This window comes from Nanorana parkeri, unplaced genomic scaffold (assembly GCF_000935625.1).
Source record: "Nanorana parkeri isolate BGI_ZX_2015 unplaced genomic scaffold, ASM93562v1 scaffold706, whole genome shotgun sequence".
In the NCBI taxonomy this organism is placed as follows: domain Eukaryota; kingdom Metazoa; phylum Chordata; class Amphibia; order Anura; family Dicroglossidae; genus Nanorana; species Nanorana parkeri.
The window spans coordinates 135,752-160,565 of record NW_017306974.1 but is presented as its reverse complement, the minus strand read 5'-3'; the positions used below and the strand labels follow the sequence as shown (position 1 = coordinate 160,565).

General features: G+C 43.2%; 2 protein-coding genes across 4 annotated transcripts in view; one reads left to right on the top strand and one right to left on the bottom strand.

The window, feature by feature from the left end:
• The window catches only part of TBC1D16 (TBC1 domain family member 16), a 101,289-nt gene extending 92,184 nt beyond the window's left edge, over window positions 1–9,105 (bottom strand). For all 3 annotated transcript variants that reach the window (XM_018563867.1, XM_018563870.1, XM_018563869.1), the window contains exon 1: window positions 8,939–9,105. The gene's annotated coding sequence lies outside the window, so the exon portion shown is untranslated. The remainder of the gene's footprint in view (window positions 1–8,938) is intronic.
• Window positions 9,106–12,408: 3,303 nt separating this feature from the next.
• The window catches only part of CCDC40 (coiled-coil domain containing 40), a 61,066-nt gene continuing 48,660 nt past the window's right edge, over window positions 12,409–24,814 (top strand). The window contains exons 1-4 of the mRNA XM_018563865.1: window positions 12,409–12,461; window positions 17,062–17,209; window positions 17,564–17,748; window positions 22,447–22,530. Of these exons, the coding sequence (XP_018419367.1) occupies window positions 12,414–12,461; window positions 17,062–17,209; window positions 17,564–17,748; window positions 22,447–22,530 (465 nt within the window). The 5' untranslated portion in view covers window positions 12,409–12,413. The remainder of the gene's footprint in view (window positions 12,462–17,061; window positions 17,210–17,563; window positions 17,749–22,446; window positions 22,531–24,814) is intronic.

Genomic DNA, 24,814 nt, shown 5'->3' with positions numbered 1-24,814 from the left:
ACAAGACCCCCCCCCCCCCCCCCCCCACTCCATGTGACCCAAAGAGATTCTGCACAAGGCAACAGATTCAGGCTGCCTTATTAATGGGCAGCCCTAGTTGTGCCCGTTCACATCAGATCGATGTGCTGTCACGGTACATTAGCTTCTTTGTGATCACATGTTTTTGATCCCAATAGACCACAATGGGAGTGTCTAAAGAACGTGCGTAACACGTTTTTCCGCTCAATTTTGCACCTAACCACCATCTCCTATTTTTGGCTACCAGTTAACCAATGGCTAAAAAAGCTTGAAAAATGACAACAATCAACAACGCTCCTATGTGAATGAATGCGGAGAGTTGCAGAGGAAGTCAATGTTGGAAGAATGCAAAACAGTAAAAAGTGTTCAGCTCATTTATCACAGGAAGCCGAATGCTGAGGATTATTTGTGATGATAGCATGGTATAGTCCTTAGAGTTTTCATAGAGAACAAGTCGTTTATTCAGCTCATAAAGAACTCAGTTTTAATTCATCCTTTACAATCCTGTCATTAGCAAATACTGCATATGTGAAAAGGAGTGTTATAATGAATCAAGGCACACTCCATCTTTGTGAACATTTTTTTTTTTTTTCTTTGAATCAATGTGGGCTCATTTATTCATTTAAGGTGGACTATGCCTTTAAAGGGTATTTAGACCCTTGCAGATGTTTGCTTATATCTACTGCTAGCAAGCAGTAGATATATGCAAAAACATTTTTAAAAAAAGATACCAAACAGGTTTAAACTTACCTGTGTCTCTGCCGCGTGCTCCCGTCCGAAGATCTGAAGATTCTCTGGCGGCCGCAAAGGATAATGGGGCAGGTGCATGCGCAGTACAGATTTTCAGCCGGGAGGCGAGGAGGGACACAAGGTAAGTCAATGCAGGCAGCCCAGCAGCGTGCACAGACTCCATGGGACACAGAAGATGCAGCAGTCAGCGCGGGATCAGAGACCGGCACCAGTGCTGGAGGGACTACAGTAAAAAGAATTAGATGATCGGATCAAGAGGCATCATTTAAGGTAAGTGCATACACCAGCATTGGGGGTGAGAACATTTTTTGTCACTTTAAGACAACATCCGCCAATCATTGCCACACAGTAATACACTTTGTATGCTGCACTTTTAGCCCTCAGCAAACCGCCCTTCCAATTGTATGTTTTAATAAAAAGGTACTCTTAAAAGGATAACTATACTTTCAAAACACATTACTTCTAATATATGTAGAAACACCAAGCAACTTTGCAAATGTTACTTATTTCGTCTGTCTTGTCTTTCCCTGTGCTTTAAGGGCTTATTCACACGATATCCAGATTCTGTCTAGACCAGAATAGTTAGCTCCTGGACCAAAAACGTATCCCAAAGCCCATTTTAAGCTAAAAAACAAAGCACGGAACGTGGCAAAATCGCAGTAAACGCGTTGTAAAAATGCACTACACTGCGTTTACAGATCTGTTCCAGACATGGTGTGAACATAGCCTCAAAGCAGGTCCATACCAGTGAAGACATTGCATCAAGAATGTTATCAACTTAATTTATTCATTTGATTCAGAGACACTGTCACCTTGCATACACAGGACAAAGTAACAGTGTCTCTACAAAGAACCCTTCCGACCACATTATATCGCTGCTCCTTCCTCGCCATTGATACTATGTGGCACATACAGGTATGAGGGATCAGCTGACCTGCTCCCTGCTGGTGAGTCTATGGGGCAGGTCTAAACTGACCATCTATAGTGCTAACTTAAAGCTGAACTACAGGCAAATTTAAATGACACATAGCCCTGTATTTATTAATAATGAGTGTATAAGCTTTAAATTTATTTTATTTCTCAAGCAGTGTATGTACCTGAGTTTGACTTGGTATTAGCCTCTTGCAGTCTACTATGCAGAAAAGCTCAGAAAGGAGGGAGATGATACCCCTGCCCAGAGTACCTGGAGGAAACCCACACAAGCTGGAGTTTTCATGTTCTCCCTGTGCTTGTGTGGGTTTCCTCCAGGTACTCCAGTTTCTTCCCACACTCCAAAGTCATGCTGGAAGGTTAATTGTCTCCTGTCTAAATTGGCCCTGTATGTATGCATGTGAGATAGGGACCTTAGATTGTAAGCTCCCTGAGGACTGATGTAAATGTGCATGTAAAGCTGGGACCCACAGTGCTGCAAGGCAGAAGCACTAACCACTACGCCACTGTGTATTTAACTGTTTATCTGGAGTTCAGCTTTAACTTATCTCAGCAGTCATTCAGCACGGATGCTGATCTCATTCCCTGATAAACAGATGAATACTAAAGCATACATTTGCATAAAAACACAATACGCGAATGTGTGACTATGTGTAGGGTGAATATTAGAATATCACAAAATGTGTACTTACTGAAAATACACTTTGCTTTTCCTTTAAAACAAAAAAAAGTGCAACTTTTCATAAAAATAAAAAAAATTACATTAGCCACAGACATTAGAACTTGAAGTGTTCTCGTGGCCGGCTGAGTGCTCTGCTAACTTACTACTACCATCTATGGAGAGGGCGGCCACAGTAGCTGCTGCTGGCTTATCAGTAGGCAAAAAACAATATTGACTTTTCCACTTAAAGGAGAACTATGGGGTCAGTGTTTTTCCCCACAGTTCTCCTTAGGGTAACGGGAGGACACAAACTAGCGTCCTCCCGTTACCCTAAGCTCAGTATACCCCGAGCTACAGCTCGGGGTATACTGAGACGCCGCAGCCGGAGCGGATCCCGACGTAGATGACGGGATCCGCCCAACTGCGTGAGTGACAGCTGGCTCTGCCTATCTAGAGGCAGAGCCAGCTGTACCCGCCCCCTCCCCCATCCGTTCCGCCAGTCAGCGCTGGCAGATCGGAGCGGGGAGAGGGGAATCCAGCCCCTCCCCCTGTCACGGCAGAGAGCCGTGACAGGATCGAGAGGTGAGCGAACCTGGTATGTGTTCGCTCACCTCCCGATCTACTGAGCCGACCTGTGACAGTCTCATTGTCACAGGTCGGCTAGAACTATGAGGTGAGTGGAAATCACTCATCTCATAGTTCTCCTTTAAGAAGAAGCTGGCCAGCTCAGTGACACACACAGACAGAACATCATGAAGCTATTTGGCCAACTCTCATTCTTTTCATGGGTATTCTAAGTGGTTTATGGAGCTTGTTACATTTTTTAATCTATATATCTACAGGAAGAATTTAGAAAAAGCAACTCAGGCTGCAATACTCACCTTTAGTCCAGAGCATCCTCTGCAGTACCTCTCCTCCACCACACGATGTCCTCACTCTTCAGAGTTTAATGATATCCAAAACTGTGAGTGCAGGGCATCATGGGTGCAGTACCACAGCGGCGACCTGTATCTTATGAGTACCGATGCAGACAGAGCAGTTGACACCAACACATCAGTGTTGATATCTGCGTCACTGTGGAACACACGGCTGGAGAGGTGGCGAAGAAGACTCGTAACAGGTTTACTTTTAGTCACCGTCCCCTCCTTTAATTAAACCCCCATGTAGTCCCAACTGCCAGTAGTCCTCTTTGCCTCTTCTCCATGTTGGGTGTTCGTTAAAGAGTATCTATGATCAAAAAAATAAAAATAAATGTGTATTTCTGTATTGAATTTCCATAAGTTTTCTCCCACTCCTAATAAACATATCCATGTAGAAGTTTGTAAACGTACGTATTGAAGATACCCAAAAGGATATACTTCCTCAATGCAGTAACACAATGTCACTCAGCCCTGTGACTAGACGCTTCTTGTGTCAATACTCTCGCAGAACCTGCCTTCTGAACTACAACTCAACGTTTGAACAATGTAACATTATCATTGCTTGCTGGAAGCAATGCATGGTGGGATATGTATTCTTGAGAAATGGAGATTGCATCACATCAAGCAGCAGGAAAAGATATAGAAAGCACACGTGGAATCCAGGAAGCTTTTGAAAGTAATAGGCAGTCAGAAGGCAGCACTCACTACATAAGAGATTTTTTTCAAGTAAGCTTTGATAGCATTATCAAAAGCAACTCTAGTATGTATTCCTATTACAATGCTGATGTTATAACATGATATTATATGCTGGGACGTTACAACAAATTTAATGATGCAGAGAGTGCCACTGATGTAATCACATCAATATCACACTGAATAATTGAAAAATGGTGAATAGAAAGGGGAGCCATCGGCATCATTCTACCGTGCAAAAGGTAAATACTGTATATATGTTATTATATGTATTCAAAAAATACAGCCACTTGGGGCCACAAGGGGAAAGTTGATCTGGGGGAGTCCCAAGTTGGGCTTTAAAGTTAACCTGTCATGAGACAACGTCAGGACTGCCACTGGTGACTCGTTTAAAAAAAGTATGCCACATACCTAGGTTTTCTGAAGACTCACAGCTTCAATACTTTCAAATCACTGACCTGGAACAAGTTTTCAGACCAAATAGGTCACACTTCATTTGAATACTTTTTGCAGGTCAGTGATTCAAAGTGGTGAAGCAAAATGGCCAGTCATGGAAGAGAATGAAAAGTCTCCTCCACATATTTAGTGTTGAAGATGTCTGCTGCCCTCCATACTGTTGAAACCAACGTAAACAGGATAGGTGCTCAAAGTGACCACCACGGATGGCGCCATCCAAAACCTCAGAGATGTGAAGATAGGTCACCAACACTCTGAATGCAAAAACAACACACAGGTCAAAGTTGCCAAAAGGGGCCATGCAGGGTCCCTTCCTCAAGACAACACAGCTACCAGGAAGAGACCCTGTGTGACCCCAAACGTTGGCAATTTTCACCTATGTGACGTTTTTGCAATAAACAAGACTTTCTTTACATTTGGAGTGCTGGTGACCTATATCCAACCCTCCACATATCTCTCAAGACAAATTTCCTTTAAAGTCCTGTTCACAATATGAGTGGTGCTGTTGTTCTGCACCGGAACTAGTCATCCTACATTGCATACAATCTAATTGCTTTGTATGTGCCCCAGTCATACCACAATGTTGATGTAAAGTACTATGCAGAAAAATGTAGATATGCTAGTTTCTTCCATAACGCACAGAGCTCACACAATGTCAGCGCCGATCACTGTACCGCACCTCTGCTGCAGGAGATACTGTAGATGTGAATAACATGTCACTTAGACATTTCAATAGTTTGAGAAAATAGAATGGTCACAAGCCGGCATGCTATAACACAGGCTCTTTGAATGAGCCTAAAGAGGACCCCTAACTAAAGCAATTGTAATGTGTGTGTACTGTACAGCCCCAATGTGAAGACTCAACCATGTAAATTTGTACCAATGATCAATCTGCTACCACTGCCAGTGAGAATTTGGCACCATTGTCTTCCATGAGTAACCCTTGCACATATTCCAGACAGGCAGCAGAGTATGCAGTGATACAATTAGGTCACTGGAAAATGTTTACAGAGGTCATCTTGTAAAAGCCTTGCTTCATTAGATTACATAGGTCCTATAGGTACTGCTCAGAGATAGGGGATATGGTTACACCATAATGTAAAGATTTATTCATGTGACTGAAAGATGCTTGCAGAGGGTTTCCTTTTTTCTGACAGGCCCTCAAAGGAAACCCTTGACCTAGAAAACAAAAAGGGAACAGAGCACTGTGTGTAAATCGTGTAAAATCGTTTATTACATTAAATAAAACAAGGGATAAAAGTACTCACAAACTTTTTCATCAGGCTTTAACAACAAACGAGAGGCAACGCTGTCTGTTAACCCAACATGGTATCCCCCCCCGACTATGTAACACGGTAGCCTCCGGTCACATCACCGTCCACCGACCGCAGTCAGCCAAGATTGACGCGTTTCAGGGGCAAGCCCCCTTCATCATCAGCACTGCCCCAGAAACACGTCAATCTTGGTTGACTGCGGTCGGTGATGTGACCGGAGGCTACCAGGTTACATAGTCGGGGCGATACCTTGTTGGGTTAACAGACAGTGTGGCCTCTCGTTTGTTGTTAAAAGCCTGATGAAAACGTTTGTGTTTGTGAGTACTTTTATCCCTTATTTTATTTATTGCAATAAACAATTTTACACACGGAGGTGGCGCTCTGTTCCCTTTTGTTTTCTTTGTTCGTGGTGGAAACCCCAGAGCCTTGGATGAGCAGCCCCTCAAGTCTGTGTGAAAAACTGTGATAAACTGTTGAAAACTTTGAGTGTGCAACAGCAAGTGGATTGTTCAGCTGGCAGCCATTAGCGCCAAGAGTTAAAGAAAACCCTTGACCTAGCCTGGTACAGTGGCCCTAGGTCCTAACGTTGGCCATACAAGTATTAGTAAACAATTGATTGATCTTTCCCTCAAACTCAATAGATCAATCTGGTTAAATATGATTGGATCTTCCACCAGAACACTTTGTTCCTCCTCGATAGAAACAATTGTTTTCATCAATGCGTTTCTGAAGGATATGATTGTTTCATTAAAACATACATTATATAGAACAATTGTATCATCATGTGTAAACTAGCAATAGTGAAGACACCGTTCTGCTGCTGATCAAAGCTGACATGCACACTCTACTCCTATTGGCCCCCAGAGAGACTCCTTATCACATTTGGTAGCCAATACGTAGGTTTGGGAAAAGGGCGAGCACCAGAGCGCAACCACACAGCTTTGGCAGCTTCCCGGTGGTCCTGATGGTCCTCTAGAAGTAATCTGTGCCATCAGGAACCTGGAGGTGGCTTCTCTTAGAACCTTGAATACTAATGCCACAGGTTAACTTTAAAATGACACTGTCACCTTACCCATGTAGGACAAAATGACAGTTTTTAGGCAAAGGTCCCCCAACCCGATTCTCATCTTACTACAGCTACCCTGACGCTTCCTCCTCCATTGCAAACCGGTGACTACCTAGTGTGGTCTCCTCCCCTGTGAGAGTGCTCAGGCATAGCAACCAGAGCACTGACCAAGGGATGGACATTACTGCTCAAACTAGTCACCAACAAGGCTTACTGCAAGGGGAGAACTGGTAAAGTGGGTAGAAGGGGTTTGGGGGTTCCCTTTACAGAGACTTTCACTCTGCCCTGCACAGGCAAGGTGTCAGTGTCTCTTTAGGAACCAGTCAGAGAAATGATGACCACTACATGTCTCTAAAGGATCTTTTTGATCCAGGTCATGATATACCTAGTAGTAGTTAGTGACATTGATCTGAATCTGTAATATTGAAGACGTTTCACTACTCATCCAAATAGCTTCCTCATTTCTAATGGGGGCAGGAACATTGCCCAGTGTAGCTATGCAACTGGTTTTCAGGAGGTACCAAAGGGCCAACCTAAACTGCAACAATCATCTCTACACAAGGTGGGGGCCTTTACACTCTGTCACCAACATATAATTTAATTTTAACTTATGTACCTTAGCAATTTGACAATTCACACCTTCAGCCATGATATGCAAACTATTAACACATGTCTCAGACTGCAAGCACCATGCTGATTGGATTATGGAAAATAATGCAAATAAAATGCACAGTGTCAGTTCTGAAATGAGTAACTGGACCACATATGGTATAAAACATAGAACAAAGTCAGATCTGATTGTAAGTAAAGACACCTATAATAAGATAACAGTATATGATGAGCCCACTGATCTGCATATCCCAACAACTGCCCATGGAGCCATCTACTAGACTGTAAGCTCTCGGGAGCAGGGTCCTCCTGTGCTGGGATAGTTTTGTTATTGTACTGTCTTTCCTCTTTTTGTAAAGTGTTACACAATCCGTTGGCACTATATAGACCCTGTATAATAATCATAATATAATTAAAGCTGAACTCCAGTGATATATAAAAGACTTCTTCAGCTCTGTAATCATGAATGGCTAATTTCACCTTGCTGACCAGTTTTAATGGTATACCCATATTTAGTGTATAGGATGAAACCTGATCACTGTCCACAGCCCCCCACCCCTTTCCTGTATCTTGGGGTTCTTCTCCCTGCAGCATCTTGTCTATCTTTTACGCGGTTGTGGATGGATTGGCTTATCCAGCCATGTCATTCAAAGCTCCATTTACAGGATCATTAAATGCAAAGACTATGAGTCCCATCTGCCCACGGCAGAGGAATTTGTGCATCTTAGTGAACCATATCACCACACTTGTAGCCCACTGATAACTTGTTCCAGCCCTATAACCGAAAGTCTGTACTTCTGTACAAACCTGGGACAGGAAGAACTGTCTGCAGGAGACTGGGCATTTTTTTTATATATAGGCAGTATAAGTACCTAAGTTTGACCTGGTATCAGCCTATTGCCGTCCCTGTATGTACAGCAGGGCACACATTGAGGAAGAAGCAGAATAAGAAGTCAATCAGTTGTGTAGACAAGAAGCATTGCAAATGATAACAGGTCAAATTCAGGTATTTACCTGTATTAAAAAAAACTCCCAGGCTCCTGCAGACTGTCCTTCCTGCTCCAGGTCTGTACAAAGGTGCCGATAGGAGGAGATAGCAGAGTGGCAGAGAGATGTTCTCATCACTATGCTGCTTCTCCTTGCACTGTCCAATCACAGGCTGGGAGCGGTCAGGATGACCTGGCCTCAGCGGAAGTGGGTTGAGTGATACTGCACCTCAGACTGAGGACATCTACTGGCAGAAAGAAGTACTGCGGTGGAAGGCTCAGAATAATAAGATAAATACTATCTTCTAAAGGTCTGATCACAGTCATCATGGTATTTGTGCTTTTTTAAACTTTACACCTCTGATCACATCCCTGATGATTCTTATAAACAATGTCAAAATAATAACAGCTGTCAGTATGCATGATACATAAAGATGGATCGGATCTGATATATGATGATCAGCCTCTCTACAATCTCCCTATAGGTCCTAGGGAATGTGAAGGTGTCACCCAGGAAACAAGGACATGTCACCCTCTCCTCCCGCAGCCTGCGCTGTCCATGTGCTTTGTCCTACCTGCCCGGCCGCCTCTCCAGACACGACGCTCTGCCACCGGGACACGCAGCTCACTGCCCCGTCCGGCCTGAACCACGAGCAACGTAAAGTGAGCGGGCGGGGCGGATCCGGGCTACTCCTTCCCTGCCACACTGGAGGGAGATCCACGTACCATACAGAGAGAGCAAGGACACGACCATCTCCACCTACTACTGACAGCGAGACACCGGACCCAATGTGATACACACACAATGTAACACAAACAGCCCGTACCTTTGTACAATGTGACACACACTGCTGGTACCCGGACACAATATAACAGACGCAATGCTCGCATTCGGACACAATGTAACACACTGCTGGTACCCGGACACAATGTAACACACATACTGCCTGCATGTCTTTATTACCCCCTCAGGAGCCCTACCCAGCACGGCGCACCGCGCCTTATCCCAGCCAACAACCTTCTACTAATGTCATTTCAATAAGCCCCTGGGGACACGACCACCGCAGCCAGGGGTGCCCTTCATCCCACACCTCTGTTCTAGGAACATTGCCGGCTGTTCACCTCCGCACGGACAATGCTTCTGTACAATAAACCTGCTCTGAGTCACAAATCACACAGCAGCAGCTTCTCAGCTTTCATTCTATCAACCCCGCCTACCTAATCTTGGTACAGTCCACAATCGCTGGCTGCATCCCGGAAGTTGATACTGTTTCCTAGCAACAAGATCTCTGCTAAGAGAAGGTGAGTGCTGTATTCCTTATTCTCTGTACTATTTCATTTTATTTTATATCATCAGCTGGTGTTTTATACCCAGATAGAGGAAAATTGTCAGTTCGATGTGTTCTTAGTGTAATTCATATTGCATTTATAATAGAGGTGCTAAGATCTGTTGTTAAAGGGTAAGTTCACTTTCCCAAGTGAATTTGGGAAAATGAAATTACATGCTCAAATCTGGCCCCCTCTATCCCCCCTCTCCCTGCTACAGTTACTTTTTGGCATGGGCGACCTCTCCTTCCCCTCCGCCAGTACAGGTGTACTCTCCATATCCTGTACTGACTCATAGAGCAGCCCTGCGCTATGGATTGTGAATTTTGCTTGGAAATTGCGAGCACTCATTGGTCAGCGCGGTCCCACGTCAGTACAGTGGGACATGTCCTGACGTGGGACCGCGGTGACCAATGAGTGCTTGTAATTTCAGTATGGGCTATGAATAGTACACCTGTACTGGCAGTGCGTTCCAGAGCTGTTAGCTGCTGGAACGCACTGTATCCCATCCTGACCGGTTTCCTGCGTTCAGGGGTGGGAGGGGTAGCGGTGGTGCATTGTTTATGGTGTGAACAAGCCCTTAGGCCAGGTTCACAACATTTTCCAGACCAGATCTGCAATGCGGTGCATTGCATTTTGCTGCTTACAGGTACAGTCCAGTGCGTTTGTATGCATTTTTGTATGCATTTCCATTCGTTCCAGTGCTATCCAGACCAGAGAAAATGAGACAAGTAGTAATTTTTTGTCTGGGCCAGAAAGGACTGTGCTGGTGTGAACAGAGCCCAGAAATACCGTAGGGATACATTGGGATGACTTTAATATCACTTTATGTTTTACTTAAAGTCTACTTAAAACTAAATGCCTAACCAAGACTACCTTGTCTACATGGTGAAATCACTTCTCCACGATTTCAATGTTGTCACCTTGGAAAAGGAAGTGGAAAAATAAAGGATCTACTGGCAGGATCAATAAAACTATATTAAAGGAGGGACTCAGAAAAAGAAAAACTACTGTGCTGGTGTGTGTATGTTGGTGACATACTGCGTCATATATGGGATTTTAGATGTTTCCTTTAGTTCCACTTTAACCATCAAAATTCTTATATTCTCAAAACGTTTAACCCATCCTCTAGAAAAAACATCAGTAAAATTAACTGAATTTTTTTTTGTATACTTTTCATTGTCTTGGTATCTTTTCATTGAAGTGCAGAGGTGACATTAGGGGCTTGTAGATCCCAATGTCTCCTTAAAGAGAACCTGTCATCTTTAAAGTTCCATCACATAGGGGCCCTAAAAAATGAAGATAAATAAATTATAAATATAAAAATACTCCAAACATTTTTTTAAGTCTCCCACCCTTTATAAATATATACGACCGCCTCCTTAAAGCGGTTATACCAAGAACACGGCTGCTGCTGCATTGAGTGCAGGGAGATCAGCAGGCTTCTAGCCGCTGATCTCACCTTTGATCACTGGACCCAGAAGTATTACAACACTTCCAGTGTCACTGTGCACATTCCCCATCTTGTTAGCCCCCTTTGTGATAACAATACAGTTAAGTGTAAAAATAAACAAACAAAAAAATAAAAGTAACATATAAAAAAAAATTGAAAAAGCAGAAGAAAATTTTTAAAGTCACCGACATGCACATAGGGTCCGTCTACAAGCAAAAACGTAAATTGCGCCACGCATGTTGCATATCTCCACGAACGTCGGAGTGAGAGCAATAATTCTAGAGCCATTCATCACTATTAGCACTAAACTTATGAGCACTAAAAGCTTTGAAAATGTTGTCTGTGTGACATTTTGGGTATTGTCGTTTTTTGTGGTTTCACGGACGCACGCAATTTTAAGGCTTGACATGTTTGGTATCTATTTACCTGACGTTATCCAATCTTTTACATTTTATTTTAAAAAATGGGTATTCTGTTTCTGGGCACTAAATTTAATTTTAGTGTATTTTATACTAAAAATATCGGTTTGTTAAACATTTGACATAACAAATTGTAACTAGCATGTTTTTATTCAAAAGGGTATTGGCTTTAAAAAAAATATCATTGTTTGGGGGTTTGAAGCTGTTTTCTAGCCAAAAATTCTGATTTTATCATGTGTGTGCAAATAGTAAGAAATTGCTCCGGACATGAAGTGGTTAAAAATGTGTAATTGCCAGCCATTTCATGGAACGTCAAGCAAAATACTGAATTGATTTCTTCAATCGGAGTTCAGGCATCTTTCTCCAGCACTGCCAAGTGTGCCCTCAGTTAAAATGGCCGCTGGTGCTTCTCCATCACACTCAGCGCTCTGCATTCACATTCACTTCTGTTGCAATTGCTAAGTTATCAGTCCTGAGCGCTGACTTGCAGCACAGCGTTCAGTGGCAGTTTGTTAACTCATCACTCTGAGCAACTGAACACACCTCAGGGGTGGGCAAACTCCTCCAGCTGTTGTGGAACTACAAATCCCACAAGGCATTGCAAGATTTTCGCATCCACAGGCATGACTCCCAGAGACAGATGCATGATAGGATTTGTAGTTTCACCCCAGCTGGAGGGCTAGAGTTTGCCTACCCCTGGTATAATGATGAGAACAATCTGAATAAAGGCATGTGAAATAAGAAAAAGGAATCTGCATCCTGAATGCTCGTATTCCATATATTATACACAACATGTGTCACAATAGTTATCTGTAGTGTAACATGGAATTTCTTTGTTGCTCTAGGTCTAAAATGGAACACGGTGATACAGAGGAGACCTTTCAAGTGTCTAGTGATGAGGTAAGAGAAAGCAGACTCACTATGGAAATGAGTAAACAGAACTTCAACTGATGTTACATTTCCTAAGGTGGAAACCCTCAACATACACAACTGCAACATCTAAATTAAAGTCTGCATTGAAGGGAATTCATAAACTTTGTCTCAGCTGGAACTCGGCCGATTGGTCTTTACATTTTCATTTTCTAAGCTGCGTAGACAAAAAATAATGAAGGTAGAAGCTGATTGGTTGCTATCAGCAATGGCACCAGTTGAGATTGTCACTTGGTGCCACATACTGACAGATCTAGCGGCTATCATTGTATGCAAGAGGATTGCTATTTCTGGCCTCTTTCTGCTTTTTTCCTTCACATGACTCTAACACTAAAACATTCGCACATCGCCAAAGCTGCCACTGTTTAAATTTTTTTTCTTTTTTTTTTACTTTATTAGTAGTGTTTAATGTGTCTATCACAATGCATGAGGACTTTTTTTTATTTTTTTTTATTTGGAGTGTACAAACTGTTTACTCCATTCAGCAGTGCATGTCTGCATTTTTAATCAGCAAACTTCAGATCTGCGCTGTGTTGTGAACATTAGTCTTTTATGGGTCCAAGCAGTGAATGGAGTCATTCTGTTGCTGGAAAATGCCAGTCACCCCATATAGCGTGAATGGGCCCTTAGGGCTTGAGTTACTAACGCATCAAAAAACCCCGTGTCCACTTCAAATGTCTGATCACGTGAAGAAGCAAATTCGCACGGCTCTAAAATTAGCAAATAATTAATATGTGTAAAAATCAGCAATAATTCATATAAGTGATATTAAAAACAATGATGTTCAAATAATAGGTGATGTATCCGTGTATAAAGTACAAAAAGAACCAACATGCAAAGTGCCATCAAAGTACATTGTGAACTATCAGTACGTGGTAACCGAAAGCAATCAGATTTTTAACAACTTTGTTTAAAGTGCAAAATGCAATCAGTGCAATCCAAAAACAACGTGACTGTTTCATTAGGAGTGAAATCCAAATCAATTTTTGATCAATGGTAACCAATAGCAACCAGTTTGTTTCCACTTCACACAACGTGCAATCAGTACATTGCAGACCAAAGTGAGCTTTCAGTTTGTGGTATTGGCAATGATAATTTCTCATCCACCACAGATACGTTTTGGCCTCAACCACATCTGTTGTATCCAATAGCAAAAAATCTATTTGCTATGAGCTACCAACTGGTAATTCACAATGTTCTTGGATTGCACTTTGCACTTCTCTTCTTTTTGCAGTTAGGTATTTATTTGTTTTATCACATATTCAGGATATTTTTACCTATTGTTTTTAACGTTTAATGCTGCGCATATTCATTCATTATGTTTGTATATCCATTAAAATATAGCACAGTGTGAATGAGGCCTTACAGTTTGGCCCAGGGGTAGGCAACCTTGGCACTCCAGCTGTGTTGAAACTACAGATCCCATCATGCCTCTGCAGTGTTGCCGCTAGCCTTTTTGCCGCTGTGGGGGAGTGGATGCAAACAGAGCAGCGGTATATGCATAGAGGAGACAGCGCCACCGGACACGAGAGTGATGCCACCCTCTGCAGGCTCTGCATCTGATTGCCAGGAGCTGGATGGGACGCCAGTTGCTAAGAGCTGGGCGGGGAGATGCAGAGCCTGCAGAAGGCATGATCACTCTCATGTCTGGCGGCGCTGTCTCCTCTACGCACCTCCCACTGCTCTGTTTCCACGCACTCCCCACAGCGGCAAAATGCCCCCCATCTCCTCGCCCAGCTCTTAGCAACCTGGGACGCTCTGGCCAGAAAGGGGGTGCCCCCCCCCCAGGTGCCCCCCCTCCAGGTGACCTAAAGAGATGTGGCCTGAGGCAACAGCTCATTAAAGGGACAGCCCTGCGCCTCTGCCGCTTGGAGTCATGCCTGTGGCTATCAAGAGTCTTGCAATGCCCCATGAGACTTGTTGTTTCACTACAGCTGGAGAGCTAAGATTGCCTGGTTTAGCCAATCACGCGCTTAACATCTTAATGAGGTAAGAAAAAGCCACATTTGTGGTAATATTGGTCATGATGATCCCTACCATCTATAGTGCCCTCAGAGGAATATCACAGTGGATCCTGGTGGTGCAGTGATCCAAATATGAAAAGAGAGATCCCTTACAACTTCTTTGGCACTCTTCATATGAGATTAGTAGACTTTCATACTCACTCATAGTCTGTCTCTAGCCCAAACCTTTTGTTTTACTTCTGGGCAGAGTAGCAGAAACAGAGTTTTTCTTTTGCTGTTCATGTTCCATTGGGGGATTTCCCCTCATTTCCTGTCCTGTAGACACATCGGAAAGTAACTGGAAAGCTCTCCAACGTGGGGGAATTCACTAGTTGTCCCCAGAGCAAGTTTCCTCACAGGAAAACATGTCTTCACTTCCTGCTTTAGTGTCAACTTTAAGACTTTGGAGCTCCCATCATCTAGAGCCTTGGTTCTCAACTGGTGGGCGGTGACCCTAAAGTGGGTCGTCTCACGCTTTCCACTTTTTTAGGTGAGAGGCTCCTCTGCCTCCCCCTAGCGCAGCCCTGTCAGTTCTTGTGCCAACCAGACAATCAAAATATGCTTCCCGGCACCGAGTGTCAGCTTGAGGGATGGGATGGGGCTATGATAGCGAGGGAGCTCCATCCATACGTGCATTGCTTACAGCTCCCTCACGTGTCCTGTAGGGATGCCTGGACCGGAGTGACATCACATTCTGGATCCCGGCACCTATACAGGGCGTGCAAGGGATCTGTATTAGCAATGCACATATGGATGGAGCTCTGTCACAGCACAACAGCCCACACTGGACCCCAGGCTGAGGATCCATTCCAGTTCTCGTAAGGTAGGGAGGCTGGGTGGACCTAAAAAAAAAAAGTGAGAATGTGTCTGTGTATGTATGTCAGTGTTTTTGAGGGCCCGTTCACACTACTACAGTGCTTTAAACTGTACCACACAATCGCACCTACCATGCATTCTGGTGTGGCCGGTGTGTTGCGTTGCCATTCATTTTTGAATGGTACCCTAAACGCACCTCCCACCCACAGTTTGTAAGCCCCTCACCGGATCATGCAGTGATCATGCCGTGATCATGCCGTGCCTTCCATTGCAGTGCGACTTGGGTCGCGACTTAATGACCAAGGATAAATGTGGGTCCTGAGCTTACACAGGTTGAGAACCACTGATCTAGAGCCTTGGTTCTCAACTGGTGGGTCGTGACCCAAAAGTGGGTCGCGACCCCGTGTTCAGTGGGTCGCCGTGTGCCTTCTACTTTTCTAGGTGAGAGTCTCTCAGCCTCCTCCTAGCGCAGCATTGTCAGTTCTCATGCAGCACAGCCATTCAGAATGTGCTTCCTGGCACCGAGTGCCAGCTTGAGGTGGGGTTGGCTGGAGCTATGGCCACGAGGGACCTCCATCCATACGTGCATTGCTTACAGCTCCTTCACGTGCCAGAGGTGCCTGGACCGGGGTGACCTCACATTCTGGCTCCCGTCACCTCTACAGGGTGCGCAAAGGGAGTCACAGCACAGCAGCCCAGCACTGGACCCCAGGCTGAGGATCCACTCCAATTCTCGTAATGGCACCCCAAACACACCTCCCACCCACAGTTCGATCACCTGCACCGGAATGCACGGTACCGCAATGCAGTGCGTTCCATTGCAGTGCGACTTGGGTCACGACTTAATAGCCAAGGACAAATATGGGTCCTGAGGTTACACAGGTTGAGAACCACTGATCTAGAGGATGATTTATAAATCATCCGCCCAGCTCTATGCTGGCTAAATGCCGTTCACACAGCATTGTCATAACTAGATGGAGCCGAGGAGCATAGGGATATCCAGTGTATACTGCCAGTGTATGACTGGGCAGGTAATTTATTTCTCCTTATATTTAATCTGCTCAAATTGACACCAAACTCAGGAGTTAAATCTTCAAGTACCTTAACTATTAACAAAAATGTATCTTATTTGTGTATCACTCGGCTGTAGATCCTCAAATCATCTCTGACAATGTTCTGACACTGTCCTTCCTTCTGAAGGGTGGCTACTTTTGTTCCCCATGGTCCCTGTGTGTGTTGTAAAGTATTCACAGCTCCAAGCTCACTCTTGTGATTAACTCCAAGCTCAATGCAAATTAGTAAAATAAACATGAGATCACAGGAGCGAGCTTGGAGAGGTGACTACTTTACGACACACACAGGGACCATGGGGAACAAAAGTAGCCACCCTCCAGAAGGAAGGACAGTGTCAGCACCAATTCAGAGATGATTTGAGGATCTACAGCCGAGTGATACACAAATAAGACACATTTTTGTTAATAGTTAAGGTACTTGAATTCATTTTTAAGATTTAACTTCTGAGTGTCACTTTAATGTATAGAATGTATATTTAGATACATTATAATGGATATTTTATATTTAACACATGTATGTCAATGCTGCACAGTTGGATATATTATAACACATGTATTTAATGTTGCGCTTTGATAGATTATATGTAACACATGTATTTAATGCTGCACTTTGATATATTATATGTAACACATGTATTTCAGTTCTGCACTTTGATATATGAATTGCAATTTTAACAGACTTTGCAAGACAACCCTTCTACAACTGGGGAGACCACAGATGAGACTACACTTGTAACAAGCACTCAGGCCATGGCATCTTCCATTTACACCCCCAGCGAACAGAGGTCGGATGTGTCCCAAGGCATGGAGAACATATCAGAGCCAGGTATTCCAATGGGTGTGCACAAATAACACAGTCATACATTATGGCTTCCTCTTGTAAGTGATATTTTAGATTTGTCCTAACTCTACTTTTCTAGTCATTTGCACAGAGCCTGTTGGTCATCCGTTTGACCTCATTTATTAATTGGTGTTACATAAAAAATGTTCTGTATTGCTCCACAGAATCAGACTTTTATTCAACAAGTCATTTTCCAGAGCTGATTTGATTGGTTGCTATATGGCAGCACTGATAGTACTTCAACAAGGCCCATTGTGTTGGATATCTGTCTTCTTACCCTTACTATGTGCTTTGTCAGTACCTTGTTTTTATAGTTTTTCTTTGTTTTTGTTTTTTAAGGTGACACAGGAGTGGTGACTTCCTCCCCATTTGCCTCTCTGCGTCAGTTCAGCAAAGACTTAGATGACAGTGATGATGATGAAAAGGAACAAGAACCGCATGACCCCGAAGAGGAAGAGAAGTCTGCTGATGAAGAGAAAGGGGATGATGAAGATGAAGAATTGGTGGTTTTAGACCCAAATCATGTAAGAATCTCAGACAACTTCCACAACTAGAGCCGACAAACTGCTGCAGATATAAAGTATGTGTCCAACTAGATGATGGTCAGGAAGGTGTTACATCCCGTCACAATTGTTCAGTTTGTTAACGACCAGTGACAGGATAATCCCGTCATGCGGTACCATGAGCGCTGGTCTGTGAAGGGACCAGCACTCATTGAGTTACTGCTGTTGCCGAGTCCCTCGGGGTCCGAGGCAGACCCCCAACAGCAGATTAGGTGGTCACTGTCCTGTAATCACAGCGAGAACTGATCTATGTGATCGCAGAGCCGTGACAGTCACAGAGCCGACAGCCGCTCACTGTGTTGTGAATCTGCTAGCCAGCTGTGTGTTGCAAAAGTGATACAGAGTATCTCTGAGGAGAATACTGTATTCTATTCAGAGATACTAAGTATCAAAGGCCTTGTAAATAAAAAAAACCCTTAGTGCCCCCTAGTTTAAAAAATAATACAATTTTTTTAAAATAAAGTTTTTAAAATTTTTTAAAAAAGGACAAAAGTTTTTTTGTTAAATGTTTAATAAAAACATCATAAGAAAATATAGTGCCAAGGAGGCTATTAAAGATAGGAGAAAAACATACCACATTCTAAAATTATTCCATACTAAAATTGTATTTCACTTTTTGACCTATAACTCCCAAAATAAACTGAAATCCCAGACATATATTATACACTATAAATTAGAACAAATAAAATAATTTATTATGAATTGCTTTTCTGTTAGCTACACTAATTATGTACACATTATTATTGCCAAAACTGTGAATGTGTGTGTTTTAAAAAAAATAATTTTGTATTGTTTATAAAAAAAAATAAGATTTTATATATGCATATGTCACATCAAATTAAAACTAATTTTGTCCTTTTAAAAACGGTATATCATATGTGTAGGTGCAATGAATAAGGAAGATAGAAATTATGGTTAAACAAACACATAGCAAAAATTGCAAAATTGGTCCACAGAAGCGGAAACATTTTCTGAAGTCACTAAGGGGTTAAATAAAGGATTCACAGATACAGGGCATGTAAATATGGGCATCAGGAGAATGCCTGAGCCATAGGGACACTATTTATAGATTTCATTGAATGTTATAGGCATAAGTCTTTTTTATAAACGAGCTTTGACGAAGTCAGATTACAGCAAGGGAAGCTGCAAACTTTTCACTTACAAGTTTTATATATTTTTTTTCCTTTATCTTTGGCTTTTATGTGGCTGTGCCTGTTCAGAAAACATGATGCTTGTAAGATCCTGGAACCTTAAATGTTATCAGAACATCTGAATATGAGCCAAGCTAAATAGAAATTTACTTGTGAGCACTAATGTTTATGATGGATATTGCACAACATGGTAATGGAAGCTGGAACAAATAAAAACTAGAGCCGTGTGTTGAGCCTCACAAATATTCAGTTTAGTTTTCTCATTTGAAGCTGAAACCAGATTGCATGTGAGGGAAAATCAACATCAACACCACAGAGCAGTGGTAGCACGGAATTCTACAGTATAAACCAGCAGAGAAAAGCAAGCCCATCTGGATTCACCCAGTTGCATGGAGCTGGACAGTACATAGCCATGGAACAAGAAATGTTTGGGCATGCAATTGTATTTTTGATTCTGAATCATATACAGCAGGGGTAGACAAACTGCGGCCTTCTTGCTGTGGTGCAGCTACAATCCTTTTACAAATTGCAAGACTCTGACAGCCACAGGCATGACTTCCAGAGGCACAGGCATGATGGGATTTGTAGTTTCACTACAGCTGGAGGGACAGAGTTTGCCTACTTCTGATTTACAATATGTAGGTATGGACAGAAGAGTATTGTACATTTAGTGACACAACCCAGTGTGTCTTTGCCCAGGCAAAAGATAGGATGCTGAGGGCCATATGGTTAGACCCGGATGGCAAATCAGCGCTGTGTTTGTCAAGCCGTGATGGCAAGCTTTATTGTACGATCTTCCTTACGGCTTTCGTAGGTAAAGTTTTGTAGGTGCAGTCTACATTTAGGTGCATTCAGATTGCAATTAAAATCATGCAGACTAAAAACACAAAATGTACAGCTCACCCCTGTCTTGTATTACACATGCAGTGCACAGATAACTCTCTGCTAGAGTAATTGTCTCAAAAAACTGCAAAACCCGGCACACGATGCTCCTTCAAAAAATAGAACATTTTATTCCACATGCATCTGTACATAAAATATCCAGTGACGCGTTTCTGCCTTACGCGGCCTTAGTCATGAGCTGTGACGAAGGCTCAGTGAGGCAAAAATGCGTCAGTGGCTGTTTTAAGTATAGATGCATGTGGAATGCAACCAAGTGAATAACTGAACCACAGTGAAGTCAGCCGAACACCGTTCGTCTATTCACTTCAGCCCTGCATGGCTGAAAACAGTTGTACATCGGCTGCCTTCAGCTCCCTTCACTTTGGTTCAGCCGGACAGTTTAGCTGAGCTGAAATGACGAACCCGTTTGATTCAGCCGATCCAACACCCAGCAGTTCACTCACTGCCGTTCTACCCTGTTCTCCTAGGGGCCAAACAGCAGTGAGTGAATAGCTGAATGTTGCAGAAGGTATCGAGGTAGCAAATAGAATTAAAGAAAAATGTAAACAAAAATAAAGAAAAGAAAAACAGCATGTGGTCCCCTTCCCAAATCATACCAAACCCTTTAGGTCTGGTAGAAAAGTTAGGAGGGACCTCAAGTTAAAAATTAAACAAAAAAGTGCATGGGATTCCCCCCAAAAGTCACACCAGGCCCTTTAGGTACATAGGGTTCCCCCTAAAATTCCCAACCGGACCCTTAATTTGAGCACAGGCCTGGCATGGCAGGAAAGGGGGGGGGGACACGAAAGCAGCCCCCCTCCCTGCGCCAGGCCACATGCCCTCGACATTGGTAGGGTACTTTTCCAGGGGTTCCCCTGGAAAAGCACCTTGTCCCCATACCGATGGGGACAAGGGCCTCTTCCACCTCAACCCTGAACTGGTGGTTGTCGGGGTCTGCGGACAGGGGTTTTTTTTTGCATCGGGGTACCCCCTTTTTTACTCATTCACAAGGGGGGTGGGGGGGCAGCATCTGTGGGGGAACCCAGATGCTGCCCCCCCTTTTGAATGAGTAAGAGGTACATGTACCCCTACTCATTCATTAAAGGGTTAAAAAAATTAAATAAAGTCCAGATTTTTAGAAAAAAAAATTTATTGAAAAAAAAAAAGTTTTAGACTATTCCTTTAATAAAAAAAAAAAAGTCCAAAACAATTCCAAAAACTGATCCAACTAAGTAATCCCGAGTCAATCACGTCGTCCAGCGATGTCCACGACGCTGCTGACTCATCACATTTTTTTTTTAAACGACCCTGCCGACCAGGCCGCACGCGATGAACTAGCGACGTAGAATGACATTCTAGAGATGCTGCCTGCATGTAAACAGATAGGCGGTAAGAGCAGTGACATCACCGCTGGCTCTGCCTATCTGTTGACATTCAGCCAGCATCTGTCAAATCGCTATTGCAAGTCCTGACCAAATGAAAACAAATGGGCTGAGTCGGCCGTGACGTCACGACCGGCTCCGCCCATTTGTTGTCATACAATGACAAGCTACTGTCCTCAAATGATCTGAGGACAGTAGCCTGTCATTGCATGTCTATTGTGAATAGCCCATATAGCAGCCCTTCGGTTCGACTTAACCAAAGGTCTCCGGCGGCTGAAGTAAGCTGACTTATTAACAGAAGCTAAGGCTATATCCTTCGGCTCAATGGTGAATAACCCTCCTATTTTTTTTTGGCAGAGCATCGTGTGCCGGGTTTTGCAGTTTTTGCATTTGAAATCAGTCTGAGATTCTTCCGAGTTCCTTCTGAGCTGCTTCTTGATCTGCTTTTGACCTCCTTCTATGCTGCATCAAGCTACCTTTGCAATCCTATTAATTGGTATTATGAGAAAAGCTGTGCTGACACCAACAATTGCCTGTATACACATGCCTATATGTTACGTACGCCTGTATACACATGCCTATATGTTACGTACGCCTGTATACACATGCCTATATGTTACGTACGCCTGTATACACATGCCTATATGTTACGTACGCCTGTATACACAAGCCTCCATGTTACTGTGTAGCATGGAGGCCTAGCTAATTGCCAATAGATGGAATGGATTATTTCGGTATCACCTCACACAAAATCATTATTGGTAAATGTAAAGGATGCTGTAAAATCAGATTGTGACACACAATATATGGCCAACGTTGGTAAAGAGGACAGATGGACTCATGTGGGAAATTTGGACTAAAGATAAAACCTTCAGCAACCAAACAAATCTATAGTTCAGTTGTACAAGTTGCACTTATTATACTAACCAGCAGCCAAACAGTTAATGCTATAGTCCTATTTTTATTGTTGTAGCATCTTCACTTTTCTCGGACTGTATAAAGCCCAGTATTATATACAAATATTTTATATTTGGAAGCTGAAACTGTAAAAGTGAAAATGTATTTCTGATATTTGACAAATGTACTTGGTTTTCTAACACCCCGATATTACAGCTACAAGTAAATGAAAGGATTACTCCACCCAAAGAGTAGTTTCCAATGTTAGCCTTTTAGCAGGTCCTTGTGAATCACTGAACACGTAATGCATGGAATTAGAAACTGACAAACCTTTTACCTTTTCACAGCCATTGATGACAAGGTTCCAGACGGCTCTGAAGAGTTACCTTACCAAACAGATCCAAAGTCTGGACTTGGAGCTGCGTGACATGGTATGTACTGCTATATATTATATGCAGTGAGAGTTAGGGACCTGTTGGATACTTCTTTTCTGGGTGGGTTCAGTGTGTCTAGGACAGCAGGGTAAGGGGGAGCAGCACAAAGCCTCAATATTTACAAAATGCCAATATTTTTGTCACATTGTGTTTCTATCTTCTCACTACTTCAGGACATTTATAGCTGAACTAAGCAACTCTAGAAGGAGGTGATGCGTGGGATATCCGGAGGCTAGAGATACACTTTCATGAAAAGCACTTCATGGAGCATTTGCCACCTAATGCTCGCTTGTGTTCGCTTTTAAGATCAGACATACAAATACCATCACCATTTACAGGGCTTGAAAATTTTTAGGGTGTCTCACCAGTCAGTCAAACATTTCACCATGTTAACATTTTTTAGGGACAGATAGAGCTTTCTTTTGGTGGTATTTAATCACCACTGTGGGGGGGGGGGGTATTTTTTACTATATAATGAAGAAAGTACCGTAAATTTCGAGAGAACAAAAAAATGTTTTCCCTACGTTATGTTATAAGACATTTATTCTCACCCATATTTTTGGTAAAATATAAAATATGGGGTCACGTCGGGTAAATATACATCACTTCCTGCATTCGGGGACCGGAGAGGAGATCAGAGGGAATTCGTGTACTGTTCTCCCTTTGATCTCCTGTCACAGAGCCCCGGGCACAGTGGACCTCGGGACCGGCACTGGCAGTGACAGCTGACGCCCGATTGCTTGAATGTAAACCGCCATTCAAAGACGCTCCCGGCCGGCCGTTTCATTACATCCAGTGTCCTTTTGTCAGAGATGAGAGGACGAGTGGATTTTCCAAGCCCTGACCATTTAACATTAGTGATGTTTGAGGACCTAAAGAACTCCAATATATGTACAAAGTGCTCATTTTAGTCAAGGGGCTAAAATAAAGAAAATATACTCACCCAATCCTCAGTCCTGCGGCGGTGAGCGCTCACCTCTCTCCCCCCCTATGCTCCAGCTATGGAATGTCCCTTGGTGTCTTCATATCTAATGCAGCTGCATTAGATATGATTACATCATGGGTCCTTAGACTGCCAGAGCCTGGGGGAGAAGAGACTGTGGGGACCAGTCTAGCAGACATGTAGAATCAAGGATTGGGCGAATCATTTTCTTTGGGTGTTTTCAGCACAAGGGTTTTTGTTAGGGTTGCACAGATACCAAGTACAGTACTCGGTACAAGTACGAGTACATGAACCGATACTTTTGAGCTCCAAGACTAGACTAGAGAAAAATTCAAAAATTAGGAGGCAGCTGTCATTTGTAAGGCGCACGCAGAGTTCCTGGGATTTGTACATCTCTGTTTTAACCACTTGACGTCCGCCCGTTGCAAAAAAACGGACGGACGGCACTAGAGCTGCAACAATTATTCGATTAAGTCGATTAAAATCGACGATGGAAAACGTTGCCAACGTTTTCCATCGTCGATTCGTCGGCTAAAATTCAAATTTCCCGCTCGCCGCTGCACGCCGCTCACGCACGCTGCTTACGCCCGCCGCTTACGCCACGCCCACGTCAGTTAAGCCGCTCGCGCCTACGCTGGTGTCACGCGACGCCGCGCCACGCTGAGGACATGCGTCTGGCCCTCTCTGGCCGAGAACGAACAACGCCGCTGCCCGCCGACAACACCGTCATTCAAGGTAAGTCGAGATCGGCCGGGAGCTTTTTAATGTTTCCTGTGTGTTGTGTTTTTTTTTTTTAAAACGGCACACTGCAGAACATTAGCAGCTATAGAGGAACACCAAATCCCTGCAAGAATTCATTAAACAGCCTGTATAATGTATTATTGCTGGGATTTGTTGTTCCTCTATAGCTGCTAATGTTGTGCAGTGTGCCGGTGTATTATACATTGGTTTTCTGCATTGCATTGTATTGTGCATGGTGTTCTGCATTGTATAATACAGTGACACACTGCAGAACACCAGCAGCTATAGAGGAACAACAAATCCCAGCAATAATTAAACAGCCTGTATAATGTATTATTGCTGGGATTTGTTGTTCCTCTATAGCTGCTGGTGTTCTGCAGTGTGTCACTGTATACAATGCAGAACACCATGCACAATACAATGCAATGCAGAAAACCAATGTATAATACACCGGCACACTGCACAACATTAGCAGCTATAGAGGAACAGCAAATCCCAGCAATAATACATTATACAGGCTGTTTAATGTATTCTTGCAGGGATTTGGTGTTCCTCTATAGCTACTAATGTTCTGCAGTGTGCCGTTTTAAAAAAAAA